Genomic DNA, 19818 nt, shown 5'->3' with positions numbered 1-19818 from the left:
ATCCGGAGGAAAAGTCTTGTTGCACAGCTTGCGTTACAGTTGAGTCAGAGTTGATAAGTGTTTATATTTATTGTTTTGTTAGTATAGTAAATTATTAGGTGTCTAAGATCTTAGTCCTGTATAACTGCATGATAGTAGTTCTGCATTCATGCTTGTACTTTGAGCTGCATGAAAATCCCCGATTTATCACGATTTGTAGCTAGCTAGCTAGCAGGCGGAACGGAGTCAGCGAGCTGGAGTAATTCGCTGGTGGTGGAAAGTGTAAGTCCATTTCAAACCGCGTCTTCATCTGTCGCTTCTCTCACTGTAAGGTCAGCGAACCCAGTTTCAGCCTCACGCTGTCCTGGAAGAACGTGGAAGGCTATGAGCTGTGGCTCAGCGGACTGCAGTTACAACATTTGTTAGTTTGACTCTTCTTACAGGCAGGTCTGTGGCGCTGATAACGACCCTACGTAAAGGTGCTGTTTGGTCTGATGGTGGGGGTTTTGACATGCCCGCCTCGGTTCAGTCCGTGTTTTTATTGACATGTTTTTATTTACCGCCAACTTCCTAGAAGGTAACTAGTCACCGAGGTAATCTATCATACAGTAATCGATAACTCTGCCACTGTGCTTCTAAGCAAGGCACATGGGTTAAATGCAGAATGAGCAATAACCGAAATGTGGCCATACGTCCTATCCTTACTGCCAGGGGCGGAGCGGGGGGGTGGCTTACTGGGCTTAAGCCCGGGTTGTTTTTTCAGAAGCCCGGGGTCTTTTGGAGTGTAATTTTTTCATAGTTAGATGCCTGGCTGACAACTGTATAAAACAAAAAACTACACACAATATTCGAAGCACATGCAAAAAAGCAAAAAACTCTGGTAGATGTTATTTTATATATTATGCTTTGTATGTTGTTCAGTATATTCCTATGCAAAAAAGAGGAATTTCAATACACAGCAGTATATTCACAGTTTAAACCAGATATTTACATACACTTTATGGAAAACACAAGAACATTTTTTTACTGTACAACGTCAATTTAGAGTAAACTTGTTTTGTTTTGGATAAATAAATATTGAAATATCTTTTGAATTAGTTAAATGTCAGAATAAAGAGAGACAGAGCTGTCTATTTTTTATCCCTTTCATCAAATTTAGGAGTACATATACACTAAGTTTATTGTTAATTAATAAGAAAATTCCAGACGATTCCTTTCTGAGCTGAAGAAGCTTCTGATAGGTTAGTAGAGTCCATGTGAGTAAATTGGTGGCACACCTGTGGATGCATATAAGGCAAAACACAGAGCCTGTTTCTTTGACATGGGAAAAATCAAGAGATGTCAACCAAAACACCAGGAAAAGAATTGTGGAGCTCCATAAGTGTGGCTCAATTTTGAATACAATTTGGTGCCATTTGCAATTAAGAAATACAGATAGTTTCTCTCTTTACTCTTAAAGTTAACAAATATGTTTTTTTATATTTATCAATCTAAAAAAAATAAACATTTAGTCTGATTTGATGTTACAATTAAAAAGGTGTTTGTGTTTTTATCTGAAGAGTATGTAAATATCTGGTTTCCACTGTATATTTGATGATTGCCAGCACAAAGAGGGAGAGAGAGGAACAGAGAGGGAGAGAGGGAGAGAGAGAGAGAGGAACAGAGAGGGATGGAGAATGAGGACAGAACAGAGATGGAACAAGAGCAGGTGAGACAGACATGTTAGTTAAATGGTTGTTTAACAAAAGTATCACCGTATCATAGGTACTCATGTATCTCGTACCTAGTGTTTCTTTTTAGGTTTGTTATTTTTCAAGTTATATATTTATTAAGTTATGCAGGCTTGTTTGCACAACAATGCTAAATAATTATATAAACTTTTCTCAATCTAAATAGTGGATTTTGGTAGAATTAAAAAAATAAGTGTAGTGCAGGTCTATGATGATTTTTAGTGCTACTATCATCTAGTTCTGATTCTGGTTCTGTCTTGGTTAAGCTCCCAAGTAGTCCTGATTTTGAACTGTTGTAGTCCTGTTTTAATTGTGGATCAAAAACTAGTTTAAGGTGTCCTGCATATGTGATATATATTTTTCCCTATATGAAGTCATTCTTTTTTGAACAAAACTCAAAACAGAGCCAATTAATCTTTCAGTCATTTCTAGCCCCCCCCCCCCCAAAAAAAAAAAAATCCCACATGCATACTACCCGTTAGGGCTAAGCCCCGGGTGTTTCAAGTGTCTGGCTCCGCCTCTGCTTACTGCAGCGTGTCATGAGTTATTGTGAGTCTGTAGTACTGAATCTATGTACTTGGTTTGGCAGTGCTTTGGCTGGGAGCGTCTGTTGAAATTCTGACCAACAAACACAATGGATGAAGAACCAGAGAGAGCCAAGCGCTGGGAAGGGGGCTATGAGAGGACATGGTGAGACTGCTCAGTCATGGGAATCTGTAGCTTGAACTTTGTGTCGTCATTCCCTGGATTATTGTGGAATATGTTTCATCCTCAGGGAAGTGCTCAAGGAGGACGAGTCAGGCTCACTCAAAGCCACAGTGGAAGAGATACTGTACCAGTCCAAACGGAAAAGGTGTGTGTTTCCATTCCATGAAGAAAATGCTTGTCTTCTTCTTGCTCCTCATCTCATGCTTTCCTTGCTGCACAGGGTGATAGAGAGCCATGGGCAAGTGAGGCTTGGAATGGTGAGTTGTGCAGAGCCTTGTGTTTCCCACATGCGTAACACTTTTGCGGTTTGTTATTGAAGTGGAGTGCTGTTTCAGTACTCTGACATAAAGCATAGAAAACTTACACACAGTTAACTAATTATTCTAAATCTTTAAGTAGTTGTGTGTATAATAACAGGTGTTTGCAGAATGCTGAAAGATCTTTACTTTTCAGTCTAAAACCTTTAAGCGACTGTTTATAACAATAACACTAAGTGCAATACTGTTTTCTGACATTGTTGTATTATACTCAGTTGTATATAGCGTTTGTATTCTATTGTATATAGTATTTTAATTTATTCTATTCTATTGTGTACAGTTGTGTACAGTATCTTATTCTTATCCTATTCCAGTGTTTTTCTCATTTTTGCTATGTAACTTTGCACTGTCAAAACAAATTTCCCACATGTGGGAATAAAGATTATTTTATCTTATCTTCATGTGATCTGGTGCTATATAAATAAACCTGAACTGAATGAAAAATTTCCTTTCGTAGCACAAAGCCAAGGCCTCTGAGCTCTCAATATGGGATCTGCTGCACGTTCTATATTTGTAGCCCAACATACCCGCTGGTTAATATTATGTATAACATCTTGTTTTTTTTTTGGTTTTTTTGAAAGATTTGAGAAAGAAGGTTAAGATGTTAAAGGTTGCTCTGTGCTTCAGATGCGTCATCTGTATGTGGTGATTGACTGTTCACGCAGTATGGAAGACCAGGACTTAAAACCAAATCGCCTCACCTCTACTCTCAAGGTAAAGCAGAGCTGTCTCCCTGGACACCAGCAGCTACACAGTGTGACTGTCTGCTAACCATGTCATCTCTTCTTTCCTCCTCAGCTCATGGAAGCATTTGTTGATGAATATTTTGACCAAAATCCCATCAGCCAGGTATGTCATAATTCATATTAAGTCATATTCTGCCCCTTGTCTCTGTATGCAAACACACAGGCCATACTTTCCTACTTTTACTCAGATGCTCAATCTAGCTAGTTTCGCTTTGACTTTTAGCTCCTCTTAAACGAATGAATTCCTCATGCTCCCTGTAAGGCTGAGCCCAGCCTCCGACTGTCCACAAAGTACTCAGCATATACGCCTGCTGATGTGTGACAGACAAAAAATGTTTGATTTGCCAACCTGGAGCACAAACTTCATGCTACCACAAAGCAACTCCTGATAATTTGATAAAAATGCACAAAGACAGTTGGGTGTCTTAGATTAGTGATGATGACAGACCCTGGTGGAAATGGCCCAACGTGCAGTTCTAATGGAGGCACAGTCTGTCCATGAAGGTCGACCAGTTTGTAAGGTGCTTTCTAATCTGTATATGTTGGGTTTAACATACGAGTGTCCTGACATGCTTTCGGAGCCAGCCTTAAGGGTCCACTGGAGGTGCCAGAGTTTCATCGTTGGCCCCAGGTTGCTGCTGGGTTAAACTTGGCTATGTGCAGATGTTCAGCAAACTTCCAGAGACTAATGAGTGACTGCTAGTAACTGAGTTGTGCTGTGTTTTGTTTTGTAGGTTGGTATTATCACCACAAAGAACAAAAGGGCTGAGAAGCTGACTGATCTGGCAGGTGAAAATTACAGATGTGATGCATTCACTGTGGTCTCTTTGAACCAATGTTGTTTGATTTGCCACAAAACCTTTTTTTTTTTTTTTAATTAGTGTCAGTGTGCCAATGTTAGTTTTTTTTTGTTTGTTTGTTTTTTTTAACCTCTCGTCATCTGTTCTGTAGTGCAAATGTACTGTGTGTGTGTGTGTGTGTCTGTGTTTTTTCACGGCATCACCAGGAAATCCAAAGAAGCACATCACTGCTCTGATGAAAGCTGTGGACACTGTTTGTGTAGGAGAGCCGTCCCTCTACAATTCCCTCAACCTGGCCATACAAACCCTCAAGTAGGTTGAGCATTGTCATTGTTTTTAATTGGTTTCTGTAGTGAGACATCATTGAGCTGCTGTCTGCCTCTGTGTGAAGGCACATGCCTGGACATACGAGCCGGGAGATCCTGATCATCCTCAGTAGTCTCACCACATGTGACCCAGCCAACATCTATGAGCTTATCAAGGTGAAGCCACTCTGATGTTTTTTGTGCTGAGAGTCATCAGTCCATTGATTATCTTATAGACAAGTTAGCTCAGTTCCAGAGACAGCTCTGTGCTCCATCTCCTCCGTCAGACGCTGAAGTCTCTGAAGGTGCGGGTGTCTGTCATCGGTCTGTCAGCAGAGGTCCGGGTGTGTACAGTGCTGACGAGAGAGACAGGCGGCTCGTACCACGTGATCCTGGATGAGAGCCACTTTAAAGAGCTGCTGATGCTTCACATCAAACCTCCTCCTGCCAGCTCCTCCTCTGAATGCTCTTTAATCCGCATGGGTGAGTATGCTGACGCCATCTCCGTCTCTTGGTATTCAGTCAGCTCCTGTCCCGTCACTTACCTACAGCTGCAGCAAAAGCCTTTGGAATTAGTAGGATTTTCTTGTGGATCAGAGTTATTAATAAAAACAATGGAACTAAACCAGTGACACTGGTGAACCCCAAGTAATCACTGGAAGTGTCACGTTCACCGTCTCATATACTTGAGCTCTTTATCTACGTTGCGTCCAATACTGAGGCCAACCAGTAAAAGTAACACACTTGTCCAGCTGTCCAGGGTACAGTGTGGGTACAGTAGAGACAGACCCATGCTGTCAGCAGGGCTAAACCCAGAAGCTTTGTTCTGTTAAGCTTCAGTGCTCCCTGCTGCTCTGGTGATTCGTAACTAGTGTTCTGCTTTGTTTTATTCCCTCACTGCATCAGCAAAGCTGACTCACTTTCAGCTGCTAGACTTTGGAGCTGTGTCATCTGTAAACTGTTGATCTTATTGTGTGCTGATGAACTTTAGAATTGTGTTTGTATGCTTTTGTGGCTTTGTGTGTCTGTATAATGCTTCTTCTAAGCTCTTGTGAAAGGTGTGCTGTTCATGGTTTCCTGACAGAAACAAGACACAAAAGAAACATCAACCTTAGATTAGTGTTGAAACCCTTCAGAGTTTCTGAAAGCTATTTCTTGTGGTTACATTTTGAAAAGATTCCTTTGACAAGAACCAAGATTTGAAAAAAAAAGTAAGTCATTCTCACTGAATCCACTTGATATGAACCTTGTGTTTACTCAGGTTTTCCTCAGCATACTATTGCCTCTGTGACTGACCAGGATGCCAAGCCTTCGTTCAGCATGTCGTGAGTAGAAAGCAGTGCGATTATAACCACGTGGCTAAGACTGCAGGTTAAAATGAATATTTGTTTTGACGCTCATCTTTGTGTTTGTCCAGTCATCTGGACAGCAGCAGTGGTCCAGGTCTGTCTCTGGGAGGATATTTCTGTCCGCAGTGCCACGCCACTTACACTGAGCTTCCTGTGGAGTGTAAAGTGTGTGGTATGTGTTGCGGGACTATTTAGTTAAAGGATAAGATGAGGAAAAAAATTATTTATGTTGTTGTTGTGTGTTGACTGGCCTGTGTGCTGTTTTATCTCCAAGGTTTGACTCTGGTGTCGGCCCCCCATCTCGCCAGATCCTTTCACCACCTCTTCCCCCTCCAAGCTTTTATAGAGAGTCCAGTGGAGAACCTCCAAGGAGACAGGTAGCTGTGGTCCACTCTCACATTGATGCAGATGGTGTATCACTGCATGTCTTATACTGTTTTGGTTTGGTTTCAGGTTCTGTCAGGCATGTCAAGCAGAGCTGAAGGATAAAAGTGTAAGTGGTTGAATGTCTGTGCAGCACAGCACAGTGTTATTCTTGTTGTGCCATGAACTTCCAGTTTTACTCATAAAAGCCAGTTTACCTGTCAAGTGCCCTCAGTCTTTGCTGTGTGAATTGAGTCATTTGTCAAGGTTTACAAGTGATTCCTGCTCACGGGTATGCGAATAACAAGACACACTTTAGTTACCACGAGGTACTTTGAGATGGCTCAGGAGGTAGTTTGATTTTGATTTCATTGGCTTTAATTCACAAAATGTTTCAGAAGCATAACATCCAGCTTTTGTTTGGCCTGCTCTGAAGATCAGCATGTCTGCTGAAGACTGGGGGAAATGTGGTCTGTGACAAGTTACCCGTTCTTTTAAATTTGCCATGAAATTCAACAGTTTTATATATTAACACACCTACAATCTCATACAGCAGGCATCTGCATATGAATATGCAGAATCTGCAAGATGTTTGCTTTTTACTTATACAGTGGATAGCCATCATTTTACTCTTGCTTCCTGAAATTTGTGTGCGTCCCAAACCATGACCACTCTACATGTTCTCCTGAGAACCAACCTATTCGTTTTTGCTTTTAGTCTATATCTTTTGACTTATTTGAGCTACCCTACTAAGTCCTGATGTGCTAAATAGAGGATATGCTGGGCTTTCCATAGATATCTCATGTGTTTGGGTGGAATCTTTTTGCTCCAAAGAGCAAGGAAATCACACAAGTTCAATAGGAAGATTCCTTTTTACTCAGTTCTCCGGAGGTTATAAGCCGAATTCCATAAAGTTGGGATGCTGTGTAAAAGGTTAAAAAAGGAAAAAAGATTGCAACTGTCACAAACATATATTTCATTCAGAAAAACACCAGATGTTTAAACAGAGGCAATTTGTTTCAGAAAAGGTATTTGTTAATGAGGCATGAAAAGGTCTTTGAGAGACAGACTTTCTCAGGAGTGAAGATGGGCAGTTTCACCAACCTGCACAAAACTGCATCTATGAAATGTGGAACAATTTTAATGTTCCTCATTGTGAAATTGTCAAAACTGTGACTGTGCCATCATCTTCAGTTCATAATGATAATAATTGCCCCTGTTATTATCAATATTATTGTTATTATTATATGTATATTATTTAGTTTTTTTTAAAAGATTAAATAATTATTTAAAATATATGTCTTGGACCCATCTGAAAACGAATGCGGATAGGATAGGTCAGCAGACTAGTTGATGATTTACAGATTTAAGCAGCACACATTTCCACCCACAGGTACTGGCTGGCAGAGCCTAAGTTTTGGTGAAATCAGGGGCCTGCCTTCAGTTGCTGTGACACTTTGTGCCCTTCTGGATTCATTTAGATTTTTTCTTGTCTTGTAAAAACTTTATAATGTCTTTATCTGCCTTTGTTTATTTGCTCTCTGCATGCCTGTGGCATTCCAGGTGTTCAGCTGTCCATCGTGTCACAGTGTGTTCTGTGTGGAGTGTGATCTCTTCATCCACGAGTCTCTGCACTGCTGTCCCTGCTGTATTTACCGCCAGACTGCTCCTTGAATCTCTACAGCGTTATTCACATCTGATAGGATGAAAATGAGGTCACGTGATTTTTCAACACGGATGATTCCTATGGAGCTTCTCACTGAACACTTTGACGACTGGGAATATGAGATGCTTTTAGTTCATCCATAATTTGAGGTGGAGGCTCCTGTAAATACAGCTGCTGAGCTGCTGCATTGGTTTCTGCTGTGGTATATCGCCTCACTGCTGTCATCAAATATGTCCGAAATCATTTGTAACCATTGTAAAAATATGTTTTTGTACTCTAGCTTTGGCTGTAGCCTGATAGCTGAACACATTTCTTGTACTTCAAGCTAAATTTCAGCAGGTTTCGTCGAGTTTGCATTTGGGGGATTCCACCCACTTGTTTGTAAGCTTTTTACATTTTACCCTCGTACTTAGGAGTGACTTTGACTCACTGTAATTTAAGGCGGCAACTTTTTGACTAAATAAAAAAAATGCAAATATTTTTAGCAGTATCGTGTTATTTCACAGAGAAGGCGAGCTGTGTAGCTCTCCAAAAGAAGTAGCAGTCATCTTTCATCTTTCATCAATATCTTTTCATGTTTGGGTGGCTTAAACTTTATTCTTCTCTGCAACTACAATATTCAGAAAATCACAATTAAATTCTCAAACTTTCATCAATAGGCTCTTTTGGCATGGTCTTTGATCTACAAACATAACTTTTCTCCACAAAGATACAGTGGCTTGCAAAAGTATTCGGCCCCCTTGAACTTTTCCACATTTTGTCACATTACAGCCACAAATTCCACGTGAAAGACCAATACAAAGTGGTGTACATGTGAGAAGTGGAACAAAAATCATACATGATTCCAAACATTTTTTACAAATAACTGAAAAGTGGGGTGTGCGTAATTATTCAGCCCCCTGAGTCAATACTTCGTAGAACCACCTTTTGCTGCAATTACAGCTGCCAGTCTTTTAGGGTATGTGTCTACCAGCTTTGCACATCTAGAGACTGAAATTCTTGCCCATTCTTCTTTGCAAAACAGCTCCAGCTCAGTCAGATTAGATGGACAGCGTTTGGGGATCTTCTTGTAAGTCAACTATTCAGTAATGCGGATTTATTATACAATTACTCAGAGTTCCTATCCAGATATAACATCCCAGTATACCTAAAGGAGTTCTGTATTTTTTTTTGATGCCATACCGTCTGGTCTGTCCATGTTGTTTAGAAATACTGCTGTCTCCCCACATCTGTTCATGTCCTGCCCTGTTCTGAAAGAGTCTCCTTTAGGTCAGATTTGTTTCTCCTCTTGTAAAGGTGTGAATGTCAAGATTGGGTCTCTTTTTCATGAGTCACTTATCTCTGTTCCTCCATCCATTTCTTTCTGGACTCATTTTGTCAGGATACTGACTGGAAAAAGGTTTAGTCTTTGCCACAAAAATTCCTCCTCACTAACAAAGTGAGATTTAATTTAAGCTAATTCATAGATTTTACCCTGTGAAAACCTTCAAAAATATAAGTGATATAGATACATTTTGCTCCTTTTGTAAGATTTACATTTATTTTGGTCGTGTACCTTTACTCAGATATCACTAGTTTCATCTCTAACAGCATCTTATCAAAATTTGTTTTGTTTATTTTATTTATCAAAACACATTTTTATTTGGTTATACTGACTTTAGTGAGCTTTTTACCTCATTAATCAGATTTTACTCCTCGCCAAATACCACATCCATAAATTCAATTCAATGTCAATTCAGTCTTTATTGACAGACTTTCATAGTTATAAACATGACAAAACAAAACATATAAACCTTAATAAAAATATAAAATATTATCAAAAATATAAAACCATAATGTAAATAAAATACACAATTACTTAGAAGAAATCAATAAATACACAAACCGGTGCTTCCTCAGACTGGATGAGGAAGGATGGATGGATAACGGGAACCACTCACTGTCGGATCTGTGAGTGCCAAAATTATACTGTTACTAGAGCCATCCAGTCATTCTCTAAAAGTGAACATTAAATACCTTAAAAGTCCAAACACCCACAGCTACAGACATCTGATTGGCACTAGACCCTCTAGGTATCCTACGAAGGATTCTCATCATTATATGCAACATGCAGCTTCTGCGTGCTACATTGTTTGTAAGATGACCACAAGGGGGCAGTATATAGCGGTGTTTAATACGCTTTAAACGAATCCACTTTAACTGGAAGTGAACAAAAGCTGAATTTGCGTGCAATAGTATTTGCCTGCACATAGAGCCTACACTTACATCGTTGTCAGTATATGTCATCATCATCATTTATTTGATCATCACCTTTAAATGTAAGTTCTCAAACAAGAAACCGCACTTCTCCCCTTTCAGGAAAGAAACAGATCTCTATGTGACTACAATTTGTTCCTCTCACATCAAGAAAGCTTTAAAAACCAATAATATTTGTAATATTTTTAATCTCTTTATTTAATTATTCAGTGTCACCTGTATCTCTCGCCTTTTCCCCCTTTAATTCTGTATTTCTATCCTATTTGTTTAATTATACATACTGTTCCACTGTATTATAAATTTGCACTACAATTATACATTGTGTTCTCCGTGTATTATGCTTGCTGTTGTTAAAAAAGTTTCTGTTGAAATAAAGTTGGAGAAAAAAAGAGAAGAAAAAGCAGTCGTCGTCATTTCCGGGGTTTCTGTGGCGGGATTGTGCAGTGTCGGTCCACGGTAACGATGCCCCGTGTGCTGAACGCTATTGTGGCCGTGTGCCCAGACCGGGGCATCGGCAACAAGGGAAACCTGCCATGGCACCCTATTAGGCTCAGGTCAGTCCCGCCGGCCGATGTTTCTGTGTCTCTTATGTTGAGTATCTGTGCATATATTTATTAATCGACAGGATTTCTGAAATTACCCGATTTGTATGGTACTGTACATCGGCTGTGCTACATTTTGGATCACTGTACATATCTTCAGACAATCACTATGCTTTGGCTAGATCTCTGGTGAAGAAAACATTTTTAATGTATTTTCTGGGTAATGAACATGTACAAGTGACTTTGGCAAAACCTGACAGCAGCTTCTACACTGTGAAATAAAGTGACTTAAAGTGACTTAATACCATTCAAGAGAAATAAGTCTGAGATGAAATTGACGGATTATAGGCCAACAAGTCATTCACAACAGTTTAAATATGGGACATGTAGTGGTACAAGCTAAGTCTAACCTAAGGTCAAGTGAGCTGCTTTGGCGACGTTAAAATGTACATCTGCTAACATACATGCTCTTTTACAGTAAGGAATTTGCGCATTTCCGAAAGATGACAGCAACTCCGTCAGTGAAAGGTAAGTCATCTCCGCCTCGTCTGTGCTTAGTCACAGGTCAAAGTTCTCTGAGTGACATAACTTAAACATGAACATAAAGCAACAAGTGTGCTGCTTGTCTTGAAGGGCCAGGGTTGCACAGGTGGCAAAAGTACACACAGTTATCGCTTATTCATTAGGGCAGATATGTGTGTTTGGGATGAGTTTGGTAAAAAAGTTTCAAAAGTTGTACAGGTGCTGCTGATGTTCCTGGGCCTGGAGGAAATTACTTCCCCTGTACCTATGTCACTTTGCTGTCAGGTACAGGATGTTTCCATCATTTCATCCTTGTCTCTGCCTTTATTTGCGTCCTCTTCTTAATGCCCAAGTCCTCCTACAGATTAGCATCTGATGCTGCTTGGCTACAATCTTCCCTGACACCACCTTACAGTGTCCTATCTCTTTAAGACTGCACCTTCTGCATAACGCTGTAGTCCACCTGTTTGCACCTTACTCCACCCTTACCCTGTCCCTCCCTCTTCTCGAAGTACATGTTTACCACAGCCATTTCAATCTTTTTTTTTCTTTGCAAAATCCACCAAAATTTGTCCTTCTGGATATCTCTCCTTAACATCATACTAACCCAACACCTACTAGTTACCTCTGTTATTTTACCTACATGTTGGTGAAAGAACACGACTTGGTGTTGGTGCTCTCTGTGGTAGAGTATCACCTCCTGCTCCTGTTACAATATATGATGGTGTTTTTGTGTAACTTATCTGTGTAGCCAATTTAATAAAAAGCTCATAGATAATGCACACATGCCAAAGCACACACTTTGATTCACCCACTAATTATATTCACATTAGTGGGAATATTTATTCAGGACTTTCAGGACTTCAGGACTCAGGAAAGACGAATCAGGATGATTCGTCTTTCAGGATTCGCTAGCTTAGCTTAGCTCATAGCCAGATCTCTAGCAACATGGCCTCTCCACCCGTCCCTCCTGCACTTTCCTGCTCAGTGTGTCAGATGTTTAGTTACTCCTCTGCCTCCTTTAGTAATAATGATACTTGTACCTGTAGTCAGTGCAACCGAAGCCACCCTCATGTGTTGAGGAGCAGACTCTGGTTTTTGGCGATACTGTTTTGAGACATGTGAAGTTAGAAACACCAGCACCCATGGTTAATTGTCTTTCAAGGGCCAGAGAAGGTGACACTGAAGCAAAACTGAAACTGCTGGCTAAGGATAGGACTGGGTGATATGAGGAAAATCTAATATCACAATATTGTTTTGACTATATCACAACACACAAGCCTTGAAACAATTGAGAATAACAAGGGTTTTTTTTGTTTTTTGTTTTGCTTATAATGTATAAAAACTGTAAAATAATAAAGGTGATAACCTCAAACTACAGAAACAAAACCGTCTAGATAGTGACTATAAAAACGACTGACCAAGTCACATGTATTGCAGCTCATTTATTTAACATTTTCTTTGGTGTGCAGGGAGACATACATGGTGTGTCCATCAAAATAAAGTCCCAGGCCTGCCTGCATGGATTCTGAGCAGGGCTGAGGATTCGGCTCCCACATACCGACGGGCCATTAATAACTGACTTATGAAATTATTCCTGGGCCAGATATAATGGTGTCAAACAAAAATGGGCCAGATGTGGCCCACGGGCCATACTTTTGATACTCCTGTTCTGGATGTTGTGTCTGACACATATGGCATAGAAACTGAACACTTAAGAGTATTTCCTGACTGTTTCCCTACTTTTGTCTAATCATTTCCTAATAACATTTAAATTTAACAGTAATGGATTACACAGCACATCATAATATATGGAATAATCAATAATTACTTGATTACTAAAATAATTGATAGCTGCATCCCTGCAGCTACCTGAATGCTACTCCGTTTATGTTGTGAATAATTTTCCTTGAGAATTCCTTGATCATTAAAATACAAATTGTCATGGCCATTGATCAAAAGCCACTGATCAATGGCCATGAGTACCATTCACACAGAGTTGGGGAATGGGTGCAATGATAGCATTGCAAGATGTTGAAAGTAAGATGGTGAGATCCTCATGGTTTATTTCGCTCACTCCTCAATAATGAAGTTTATGTCACTGGGATCCAAGCAGATTCGTGGAAAGATTTTGGGTTTTTTTGTTTGTTTGTTTGTTTGTTGTTAGCAACATCCACATAAACTAAACAACATGGTAAATAATGTAATGTGCTTTACACTATCATTGTAAAACTGCATAGTACAGCATAGTTTAGTGAACTGAACTGAATAGTATATTTTGAAAAGTAATTCACTGTGTATCATAACACACTCCAATTCAACAGATGTAGCTCAGGATTTTACCTCAGCTTTACCCTCATAATTATGTCATTATGTCAAACCCATATTTTGTGTTTTGTGAAAAAACAGAAGCTTGTCAGAAGTCGGTTAAGCAACAATGTGAGTCTGACACATGCATTAGACCAGGGAGTGTCAAACTTACTGCCTGCGGGCCACAGGTTTGACACAGTTATATCCAGCCTGCGAGATAATATCATATGTCAATTATTAATGGCCTGCTGGTATGTGGGAGCTGAATCTTCAGCCTTGCTGAGAATCCATGCAGGAAGGGGTAAGACTTTATTTTGATGGGCACACTATGTGGCCAATCACATGAAAAGACAAACTGGGACCATACCATCATACCAGTTCTTGATTTAACGGGGAGCCAATGAAGGGAAGCCAATGTAGGAGAAATCTGCTCTCTCTTTCTAGTCCCTGTCAGTACTCTTGTTGCAGCATTTTGGATTAACTGAAGGCTTTTCAGGGAGTTTTTAGGACTTCCTGATAATAATAAATTACAGTTGTTCAGCCTAGAAGTAATAAATGCATGAACTAGTTTTTCAGCATCACTCTGAGACAGGATATTTCTAATTTTAGAGATGTTGCGCAAGTGGAAAAAAGCAGTCCTACATATTTGTTTTTAGTATGCGGATTGAAGGACATATACTGGTCAAAAAAATGGTTCCTCACAGTATTACTGGAGGCCAAGGTAATGACATCCAGAGTAAGAATCTGGTTAGATACCATATTTCGAAGATTTTCAGGGCCGAGTACAATAACCTCAGTTTTATCTGAATTTAGAAGTAGAAAATTAGAGGACATTCAGGTCTTTATGTCTTTAAGACATTCCTGCAGTTTAACTAATTGGTGTGGCTTCATGGATAGATAAAGTTGGGTGTCATCTGCATAGCAGTGAAAATTTATCCTATCCCTTCTGATGATACTGCCTAAGGGAAGCATGTATAAGGTAAATAGAATTGGTCCTAGCACTGAACTTGTGGAACTCCATAATTAACCTGTGTGTGAAGAGGACTCTCCATTTATATGAACAAACTGGACTCTTTTAGATGGATATGATACAAACCACTACAGGGCAGTACCTCTAATGCTTACAGCATGCCTTAATAGGATGTTATGGTCAGGGTTTTGGGTGGATAGTGGGAGGAGAGAAGCTGCAGTGAGGGATGTAAGACCGCAGCTCTGCTTCCTGGTCCCAACTCTGGATAATCACTTTTTTGGGGGGGCGGGGGTTAATAAATTTGGCCAGATTTGTCTTAACAAGTCCAGATTGCCTCCAGAAAGTTTCACAATTATCTATAAAGCCCACATCATTTTTTTGGACACCACTCAGACAGCCAGCAATTCAAGGAGAACATGCAGCCAAACATGTCACTCCTGGTCCAATTGAGGAGGGGACCAGAGAAAAAAGACAAAACAAAAGACTGGGCAGTCAGCTACCACAACCTTTTCTGTAATTTTACACATTTATTTCTTACAATTTAAGTCCAAAGAGTTCTGACAAATTTCAGTTACATATTTAACTTTTTTACACAGACACAAAGTGGAGTTTCAATTGTTTGGCCCACTTAAGCTCAAAGTGGGCAGTATGTGGCCTGTGATGTAAAGGGAGTTTAACACCCCATGCGCTCGAGATTGCACAATAAAACATGTGATAATAATAATTGATTGGATGAATTCAAAACTTGTCTTTGTGCAGGCAAGCAGAATGTGGTGATCATGGGCAAGAAGACGTGGTACTCTATCCCAGAGAAGAACCGACCTCTGAGCAACAGAATCAACATTGTCCTCAGCAGGGAGTGCAAGTATTTGTCACACACAGTTGGTGCCCTTTCACGATGCCATGTTTTATCATAATGCCCAGTTTGCAGTGCATTGACTCCCTGGGTGTGTGTGTGTGTGTGTCATTCTGGTCCAGAGTGCCCCCTGCAGGAGCACACTACTTGGCGTCAGACTTCAGCTCAGCTCTCAGGCTAATCGACACAGAACTGGCTGATCAGGCCGATCAGGTCTGGGTTATAGGAGGCAGTTCTCTCTACAAGGTACGTTTTTATTTACTTCCACTTTTTTTAGAGTCAGAAATTGGTCATTTTGAATTAACCAAAAAAGAGTAGGCCAGGCTAACTGATTACATATTAATAGTCATCTGGCCTCTAAATAATTACTCCAAGCTGGTTTTTACAGTCACACTGGTGACTGCTACTATTGATGGTTATAGTGAAGCACTTCAAGAGAAGCTACAACTACACATCTTTCTCTTTAATTATGTTTTGATCACCCAGGAGATGATGGGGAGCACTGGAATGAGAAGACTGTTTGTCACTCAAATTCTGAAGCAGTTTGAGTGTGACACATTCTTACCTGAGATCAGTCTGGACAAATATCGTCTACTGCCAGAGTAAGACCATCACACATGCTTGGCACTAGTTTATGCATATTTGTCACACATTTCAGATCATTAAACAGAATTTAATATCAGATAAAATACCCCTGAGTCACACTAATTGTCGGGAATCCTCAAAGCACAGGCCGAGGAGGAATGAGGTGTGGCAGCAATTTTCCACTCCAGCTTAAAAACACCCAGATGGAGTTTTAATTCATTTGAATGCCTGATGCTTAGCTTTGTCCACCCTAGCTGGAATATCCCAAAAACTGTTTTATTTGTTATTTATCGTCCACCAGGCCCTTACTCAAAGAAGTCCTACCATTAATTAATGCTTCAATTCTTTAATATGATCAACCTATCTCTATTAATTGGCTACGTACCACAGGCTGTCAAGCTGGCAGTAGCTAAACCATTACTTAAAAAGTGATCACCTGACCCATCTGTCAGCTAATTGTAGGCCATTTTCCAACATTTGTTTTATCTCAAAAGTTCTTGAAAGAGTCAAACAGTCAGTCAGGTTTCAGAGCACAGCACAGAAACGGTTTTAGTGATGGGAAAATGATCTTCTTATGGCCTCTGACTGTTTACTCGTCTCTGTGCTTATCCTTATATTTTTTATTACAGTGTTTAGAGCATGCTTGTAGGTAAGGTGATGCACTGCAGTTGTTTGAATCATATCTCCATCAGTCTCCAATTTGTTTGTTTACATTGAGAGTCCTCTTCACACACTTAATTACTTGTGTGTGAAGAGGATAATTATGGGAGTTCCATTGGATTCTGTGCTAGGACCAATTCTGTTTACATTATACACGCTTCACTTATGCAGTGTCATTAAAAGGCATAGCAAACATTTTCCCTTCTATGCAGATGATATCCAACTTTTTCAATCCATAAAGCCAGATAACACACACCAATTAATTAAACTCCAGCAATGTCTTAAAGAAATCATGACATGGATGATCTCTAATTTACTCCTTCTAAAATCAGATAAAACTGAGGTTATTGTACTTGACCCTGAAAATATTATAAATATAATTGTGTCATATATATGAGCCACTGATATTTGGAAGTTTTACTGTATTCCAACAGAATCCAGAATTGTGGGCCAATGCGTGAAATTCTTGTATCTTTGCCAGTTGTATAATGGAGCCGTGTGACTACCAGGGGAAATATGAAATATGAACAAATCTGACCACGAAATGTCTGATTGAATATGTGATGTATCTGTGTGTTTGATATAAACGTGTGTGTGTGTGTGTGTGTGTGTGTGTGTGTGTGTGTGTGTGTGTGTGTGTGTGTGTGTGTGTGTGTGTCAAATATCACTGCTTTTTCTTTAGAATGAAATGCATGATTTATTAGAATAGCAGAGAGATTAAAAAAAAATGTCATTTCAATGCAAGTGAATGGAGCATTTTTGTCCATGCAATCGAGATTGAGTATCTGACATTACACAAAAAATAATAATGCAGTGCATCATCCCAGTACTATTTATTATATTTATTTATATATTATATAATTTGTTTGATCCTCTACACAAGGCATTGTGTATAGGGTTACATCAGCCGTGGCAGTTCATCTTGGAAAAACAACTAATCAACACATTTCAACTTTAAAGTCAAAATACTATTTCAAGAATTATCTCAAAATTTGTACCTCCTTCTCAAAATGATCAATAGCATTTCTTTCTTAATGTGGCTCTAATACTCCGTACACACATAACAAAGTAAGGAAAATGTTTTTGGTTGATTATATAATAAAGTGTTATGTGAATGATGTTGAAATTGGGTATTTGAATGTGAAATAATGCACTTGCCTCTAAACTTTATTTGTTGATGAATCAAGATGCATTAAAGGGTAAAGATAATTTCTCCTACAGGTTTCCAGATGTACCACAAGAGTTGCAGGAGGAGAATGGGATTCAGTACCGATTTAAAGTCTATGAGAGCATCCAGGAATGAAGAGGCAACACAGAAATAAAAAAAAAAAAAGCTGACGTGATTTGTAAATGATCACCATTATGTAAATGCTGGACTTACTGTTTGGAACAGACGGCGGAAAACAAAACAAACAAACCTGTGTTAAGTAGTACTGGAACTGACCCACCATACTTCACAGGTGTGAGGGAAGTGATGCTGGGACCAGATCTAGTTTGATTTGAGTTTGTTCAGTTTTCTTCAAGCAACAAATGAGCTTGGAAAAGGAGGAGGCATGTAAGGGGGTATTCTCTGATCTCTCGCTGTGTTCAGATATAAATAAATATGTCACATCTAATTAAACAAAATAAAGTACAACCATGGCTTTTGGAAAGTCACTTGTCAATCAAATTTTTAAATTTATTTTTTATTATTTTGTCCTGTCTGTCCCTTTGCAATCAGAATTTTACATTTGTAAAATACACTAATGCTGGGCTTACACTGTGCGATTTTTAGCCCATTTTGAGCCGATTTTTCAGTCGTGCAACCGTTTTGGTGATCGGCCCGAGTTTGGCCTTCATCGTGTGTCGTGCATCGTGTAGTATATATGGGGTAACGAGAAGCGATTATCACCTCACGACCAGCTCCCGATCATCAATCGCTTGGTGTGGAGCAGGGGTCGGCAACCCGCGGCTCCGGAGCCGCATGCGGCTCTTTAGTCCTTATACTGCGGCTCCGCGTGGTTTGGGAAAATAAATTAGAAGTATTTCGCTGAAGTGTATTTTATTTATGTTAGTTCTTTTAAACTTGTAGTTCTAAATTGGAAGATTATTGTGATATTGAAATATAAATATAAAATTATATTCTATTATTTTTTCCTCGCTCAATATAAGCGTCACACTCGCGGAAGCCGGTATTCCCGCCGAAACACCGTGCTTTTATCGAGACTTTCAACCCCAGGTAGGCCAATTATGGATCTTCGGATCCACATTATGTCAGCAGCTCCACCGTGAACTATGTTAAAGACAAACACTGCTCACGCCTCACAGACGACAGATGACAGCTTACAGTCCTGCTTAAACTGACTTCGCACAGCACCGATTAGCAGACGCTGTGTGCAGAGGTTCAGGAGCAGAAGTCCCATTGTAAACATACCACGGCAGACCCGATGATGTTTGCATGAACGCGCTTTTCAGCATCTCTTTATTGAGCACTTTTCACACATGGTTGCTGTACGCATACAGCCGGCTGAAGCTTCGCAGCTCACAGCCCGACACACACCACCAACAACAACAGCAGAGAGAGCACAGACTTTAAGGCGGCGAGGCGTGATTGCGGGTGCCGCTCAGGTGCGTCCGCCTCCCCTGCAGCGGCGCTGCAGACCACGCCCCCGCCGCACACATTAACCAGGTAAAATACATACCGTATTTAGGCAGAATTTTGCAAATATCTATTTTTAATTTTTCAGCAGCATAGAGCTTTTTTACCAATTATTTTTTAAAAGTCAGGTCAAGGCTCCAAAAGCCCAAAGGAGGTATAAGGGTGGCGGCTCACAACAGTTTTTGTTTGCTACATGGATCATTTTAGTTCAGCTGGGTGTCTTTGCTTTTGTTATATTTCTTTAAGAGTTCAAAATGTGTTGATTACATAAATAAAATGTAATTTTCTCTGTAGCACTTCATGGATTTCATAAGCAGCACATCTTAGTTGTTCGCACAAAGGTAAAAAACAATATATACAGTGTTATCTTCATTTTAGATGTCAAAAAGTATTTGTGGCTCCCAGTGTTTTCTTTTGCATGGAAACCGGGTCCAAGTGGCTCTTTGGGTGTAAAAGGTTGCAGACCCCTGGTGTGGAGGATTTCAAACCCTCCCTACCGTCGTGAGGGCGTCACCG

The 19818-nt window shown here is 39.8% G+C and overlaps 2 protein-coding genes across 4 annotated transcripts; both read left to right on the top strand.

Moving 5' to 3' along the window:
- Positions 1 to 9: 9 nt before the first annotated feature.
- gtf2h2 (general transcription factor IIH, polypeptide 2) lies at positions 10 to 8443 on the top strand. 3 transcript variants are annotated; one of them, XM_031732133.2, is made up of 15 exons: positions 10 to 261; positions 2299 to 2399; positions 2485 to 2562; positions 2638 to 2674; positions 3362 to 3448; positions 3533 to 3583; positions 4215 to 4269; positions 4487 to 4592; positions 4672 to 4762; positions 4873 to 5068; positions 5847 to 5910; positions 6003 to 6106; positions 6209 to 6311; positions 6388 to 6427; positions 7861 to 8443. In XM_031732133.2, exons 2-15 carry the CDS (start codon positions 2344 to 2346, stop codon positions 7969 to 7971), a joined length of 1179 nt encoding a protein of 392 aa, XP_031587993.1. In that variant the 5' UTR covers positions 10 to 261; positions 2299 to 2343; the 3' UTR covers positions 7972 to 8443. The 3 variants fall into 3 exon arrangements, with proteins under 3 accessions (XP_031587993.1, XP_039476997.1, XP_039476996.1); XM_039621062.1 differs by lacking the exon at positions 10 to 261 and adding an exon at positions 1639 to 1687 and having other exon boundaries at positions 7861 to 7971; XM_039621063.1 differs by lacking the exon at positions 2638 to 2674.
- Positions 8444 to 10618: 2175 nt separating this feature from the next.
- dhfr (dihydrofolate reductase) lies at positions 10619 to 18333 on the top strand. The gene is made up of 6 exons (XM_031732139.2): positions 10619 to 10773; positions 11240 to 11289; positions 15323 to 15428; positions 15542 to 15665; positions 15906 to 16021; positions 17886 to 18333. The coding sequence occupies exons 1-6, from the start codon at positions 10682 to 10684 to the stop codon at positions 17965 to 17967; spliced, it is 570 nt and encodes a 189-aa protein (XP_031587999.1). The 5' UTR covers positions 10619 to 10681; the 3' UTR covers positions 17968 to 18333.
- The last annotated feature ends 1485 nt before the right edge of the window (positions 18334 to 19818 follow it).

The sequence above is a fragment of the Oreochromis aureus genome, linkage group 12 (assembly GCF_013358895.1).
Source record: "Oreochromis aureus strain Israel breed Guangdong linkage group 12, ZZ_aureus, whole genome shotgun sequence".
Lineage (NCBI taxonomy): Eukaryota > Metazoa > Chordata > Actinopteri > Cichliformes > Cichlidae > Oreochromis > Oreochromis aureus.
Note: the sequence above shows the minus strand (reverse complement) of the source record. Positions and strands in the feature narration are given on the sequence as shown.